Source organism: Montipora foliosa, chromosome 9, assembly GCF_036669935.1.
Source record: "Montipora foliosa isolate CH-2021 chromosome 9, ASM3666993v2, whole genome shotgun sequence".
In the NCBI taxonomy this organism is placed as follows: Eukaryota; Metazoa; Cnidaria; class Anthozoa; order Scleractinia; family Acroporidae; genus Montipora; species Montipora foliosa.
This window is the reverse complement of record NC_090877.1, coordinates 36,540,617-36,545,616: the sequence shown is the minus strand read 5'-3', so window position 1 is coordinate 36,545,616 and position 5,000 is coordinate 36,540,617. Positions and strand designations below refer to the sequence as shown.

At 40.8% G+C, this 5,000-nt stretch overlaps 1 protein-coding gene across 1 annotated transcript in view; it reads left to right on the top strand.

The window, feature by feature from the left end:
• The window catches only part of LOC137970184 (general transcription factor IIH subunit 1-like), a 17,467-nt gene that overhangs the window by 10,847 nt on the left and 1,620 nt on the right, over positions 1-5,000 (top strand). The window contains exons 10-14 of the mRNA XM_068816703.1: positions 205-280; positions 1,017-1,139; positions 2,031-2,132; positions 2,286-2,376; positions 3,641-3,756. Of these exons, the coding sequence (XP_068672804.1) occupies positions 205-280; positions 1,017-1,139; positions 2,031-2,132; positions 2,286-2,376; positions 3,641-3,756 (508 nt within the window). The remainder of the gene's footprint in view (positions 1-204; positions 281-1,016; positions 1,140-2,030; positions 2,133-2,285; positions 2,377-3,640; positions 3,757-5,000) is intronic.

Genomic DNA, 5,000 nt, shown 5'->3' with positions numbered 1-5,000 from the left:
ATCCTCAATTTCTGATTTCTGTAAGAACTCTGTAGACTCAATGAAGAATCGAGCTCTTTTGTCTCCCGCAACAGAAGACGCAATCAAAAGTCAGAAATCGACATGTAGGAATAATGTTATCATTTAACTTTTGTCAAGTCTTGTCCTTTAAATCAATGACCTTGCTGTTCTCATACAGGTCACTTTTTTATCATTTTTGTTCAGGTCAAGCACATCAACTGAAAATGACAGAAATGAGAAAAATGGTCACACGAAAGACTGTGCTCCTCCAGCTAAAAAGGTGGTCTTACGGGAACCAGTTACCTTGCTGTCAGGAAGTTTCGCCATTAGCCAAGTTCCTCTTCAATATTTACTTGGTTCCTTGAGCTTGACAGTAGCTGTAATTAATTGGATCAAAATGTAGCGTTGAGTTGGTTGTTGGCGAGCGTTCCTGCCGGCGAGATGACAGTAATCTTTAGAAATTCACAGCGTTTCTAACATTATGATTCTGTCAGAATTGTTAACAAATGTGTCTAAGAGGGAAACGAGAAGTTTGACTCAGTGGACAATTTAGTTGTGCAGTACAATACAGTGAGGTGTTTGAGTCATTGGTTCATTTAAAATTCTTTTCGTTTATCACGAAAGGCAGTCTCCTTTTATAGCTTGTGTCTGCGCTTGTGCGTATCACGTTATCCTTGTCAATCAACATTCCCAGGTTGCAATGTTATGTCCATACCCTTGTGTTGTCTTTTAAGAAATATATGACCATTTCATATAATCCGTATCAAGCTTTCAGTCTTCTAACCTAACGATAATAGCAAATTCAGAGGTAGAAAATGGGTTGCCTGTGGATGATGATGATCGCTTCGTTTCGATTCCCGCTTGGGCTTCTGATGATAGGAAAATCGATGCATAGCTATTCGATGCTATCGCTAGATGTAGACCAACAGTTGCCGTTGTGGCACAAGTAATTTATTTAACTACATTGTTTTTCCCCTTTATTTAAAAATAAAGAACGCGTTTTTTTGTTCCTTCAGAGTCGTCTTCGTGAGATGGTCGAGTACGACGATTTGAGTGAAGAGCAGGTCACAGACATCCCAAGTTTAAAAATCGCTGACTCAACCAAATTTTCACAGGGTCTCATTCCAGCGGGCACAAAGGTAGGCAAGCCCGAAGCGATGCTAAAGTTTAAAAAAAAGCGATCGGGTCGGCGTTCTTTTCCCACCTGGAAACACCTGTGAACCACTAACGCAGTGCAACAAATATGTTTTTTCATGGTATTAAACCCGACTCTAGCTTTATCGTACTGTACTTCGATTAATTCGTCCCAGGTCCAGGCAAATTTACCACTGGTGCGTTACTTGACCTCTTGAGAGAAAGAGAGAAAGTAAATTCCAAATATTTTATTTGTGCTTTGGGAGGATTGAAAATCATTTTATTTGAACGAACATTGACAAACCGAGCACGACAATGTATATATATAGATGTTATTGAACTAGCTTGTTCCCTCTGCTCTGGGAAAATATTGCTCTCGTTCCTTTTTTGCAAGTTTATAGAGCGAGCATGAAAGGCCAGGTCCATAAACTTGACCAATATTTTCCCAGTACGGACCGAACAAGCTAGTTAGGTATACATTGTCGTGCTCGGTTCGTCAATGTTGCAAACGCTCAGAAGTCGCTTATCCTTTGCAAAACGTCCAACATTAACCAATTGCTTTACCGGTTTGAAAAGGTCCCTTACCTGTTGAGCTGAAAACTAGGGAGAACCCTGACAAGCTTGTTCAATAAGGTTTTTATTACAAATGCATGTTGGCTTTTTCTATTCCTTGAGTCTTGCCACTTCGCCTGCTCCTGTCAACGGGTGGTTCAGAAATCAATTTCCCTTATCAGCTCGTTTGAGGAAACCATATTCCTCGGCATGCTAAACTCCACCGCCTAACTATTACCAGAATTTTTTGGAAACTCATCGCATTAATTGCAAAGCCTTTCTTTAAAAAACGAAATTCTCTGAATCACTTTGGAACCTGGGATGTGTTCCATATTATTTTACAGGATAAGGGACTTCTTCACTCTAAACGATGCCAAACGGACAACTCCGTTGCTCTTCAATGTAACCAAAGAGAGGTGGAACAGTGGAAGCCCGACCTACCTGGGGTAAGTTGCACCTTTCCCTTCTTGGAAAAAAAAAAGAGAGAAATTGAATGCAATAGCTTAAGGTTACACTATATATAAATTTATTGGTACCTTAACGTGAATGTTTCAAATCTAACACGAGCGGTATTTTTTCCCTTTCATTACTAACCGAAGGCCCTTCCAAGCGATATGGCTTGTCATGTACTCACAGAGATGTCACCAGGGGGATCCTTAATGACTACTACTTCGGAAACAAATATGCAGCGTAAGTATGTGGTGAACCCTTTCATTAGCACGATCGAAACCATCATTCTCCTAACCAGTACCATGGATTTCTTTGTTGGGTAGTCATGAGAATTTGGTGTTATATCAAATATCAAAATAATGTTCTTTATTCTCAATACCTGTCTGACTTAAATTTCATCGAAATTGTGAGGAGGATTTACGTACCGATCATTCGTAGGAATCAAAGGGATTTATGAATTGTGCTTTGCGAACTATTGGCTGAATTTGCAGTCACTGCTTTTCGATATACAACAAAAACAAAGTTTATCCGTCCTTACGGGCCATTTAGACTACCAAAGACTATTATGCAAACCAAGTTGTCCACCAGGGTTCAGTCAAGCTGATGAAAAGCAAAAGCTGCGTAAGGGCTGGTTTACACCTACGACACAAGCATAACCGCAAGCAACATACGCAGACGCAGTAGCGTTTTGGTAACTGGTACCTTTCGTTAGAACAAAAGACACTAATTATCAACAAGTTAATGCGCCGGCCTATGCTGATTATGCTTTTGCTTGCGTCCTACGTGTAAACCAGCCTTAAATTAACCCAGAACCGAGCTCTGGAGTTGAAGCGAGAAACGACGGACGCGGTAAAACAAAACAGCATTTAATGAGCAATACAATGGCTTTGTGCGTGCGTCTCTGCAAATGTACGACGTGAAATTAGAGACCTAAAGATACATGAATACGGGTACGGGTAGTGCACCCGTACACGTGAAATGTTCATGCGTGTAGGCATGCCATTTTTTAATTAAGATTGGAGAGAGACTGGTAACGATTTTTTACAAAGATGGCAGCCGCGTCGACAAGGTTTGCTCTTTTTCCTCAGAAATAAGTTTACTGAATTGTTTAATAAGTCGATCAAATATATCCAAAATTCTTCCTTACGAATGTCGTCTGTTTAGAAAGTACGCCGATGATAAAAAACTTAGTAGTTTTTCCATCACGTCTTCTCTGTAGGTACTCGCAATTCTTCTACGGGTACACTGGTGTCTTCCCCGGAAAAACGGCTGGGTCTCCCGGGTAACACCGATGACGTCATCGCAAAATGAAAAACAACATGGCGCCACCCTGACCCGTTACCCGTTCACCGACTTCGGGTATCTTAAGGTCTCTATTATGTTTTCAACTGAGTCACTGCAGCCTTGGCACACACCAACAATGACGATTACGGCCGTGTGTACGATAATGGTTAGCGTGCTACCCCTGCGATAATTTGGAACTGAATCCTTTTTTTTTTTTTAGATTTGGTCTCATCGTCACTTCAAAAGGAGCTCAAATTACAATATAATTCATTGTCTGAGTTGCTGCGACACTTTTGGTCTTGCTTTCCTGTGAAGACACAATTGTTAGAAGAAAAAGTTAGTGAAGTCACTCTTTCTTGCACTGACAAGAACCAAGAACAAAGGGGTTTCCTTTTAATAAACAGTTCTCACGGATGTGGTCAACGATAGATACCTTCCTCCAAAACCCATTGTAACATTTCGTTGCGTCTTACACAATGTAACATTCCTTTCTCTTATGGTACTAACATAGTTGAATGGAAAATATTGGGTATCAGATAACAGAACTGAAAAGATACACTCTCAAATCAGAAAGTAACATCGTCTTGGTCTTGACCACGGATCAACAGTATTTAGCACAAATTGCTAAACGGTTTATCATCTTAGTATCTTGCTAATTAGGCGGGAGCCTGTGCCCCCAAGCGAAGAAGTAGTATCCCAAGTTTGAGTTATGTTTTCCTCAGACGCAGTTATTTTTGGTTATTGTAGCTACAGTATTTCCTTTTCCTTTTGAAGTTGTCCTTATGGACCACCAGATCGTGACACTTGACAGAACCAGAACATTAATGAATTAAATCGAGTTTCACTCGAGTATCGTAAAACTAAAACCAAAGTAATTACTTTGGCCAATCAAAAAGGACGGGGACATTCCGGTAAAGCAATCAAAAACTCGAAGTAATTACTCGTAGCCGACACCAAAGCGCGGAAAAATGCACGCGCGGGCCACGATTGGTTTTGGTTTCACTTCTGATTGGTTGAAAAAGTGGCGCGAGAACTTTGAACCAATCACTGAGTGAAGTAATGCAAAACCAAAGCAATTAGCTAATTACTTTCGACACTCAATTGAAAACCGCTCTAAATGTAACTTTAATAGGCCATTTCCGAGTTCACGTCTTCCTCCTCTTCTAAGCGAGTCTACGTGCGAAGTTTTTGTGATGGTAATTAGTTCTACTTAGCATAGAGCGGTTTTCAATTGAGTGTCGAAAGTAATGAGCGAATTGCTTTGGTTTTGCATTTACTTCACTCAATGATTGGTTGAAAGTTCTCGCGCCATTTTTTCAACCAATCAGAAGTGAAACTAAAACCAATCGTTGCTTGCGCGTACAAGTGAAAGGTTACACTGAGAAAAAAATAATTGTTCCCGAGATCGCGCTGTGGTGAACTTGCTTGTGAACTTATCCCGTCCTGGGGGCGGCCAACCACAGAAGACGTAGACAATCGGATAAGCCAATCAAAATACAATAATACTTGAGGCCGGCGCTCAGCACGGAAAACCGCGGCAATTGGCGTCTTTGCCCTCTGATTGGGTAAAAACTGGGGTA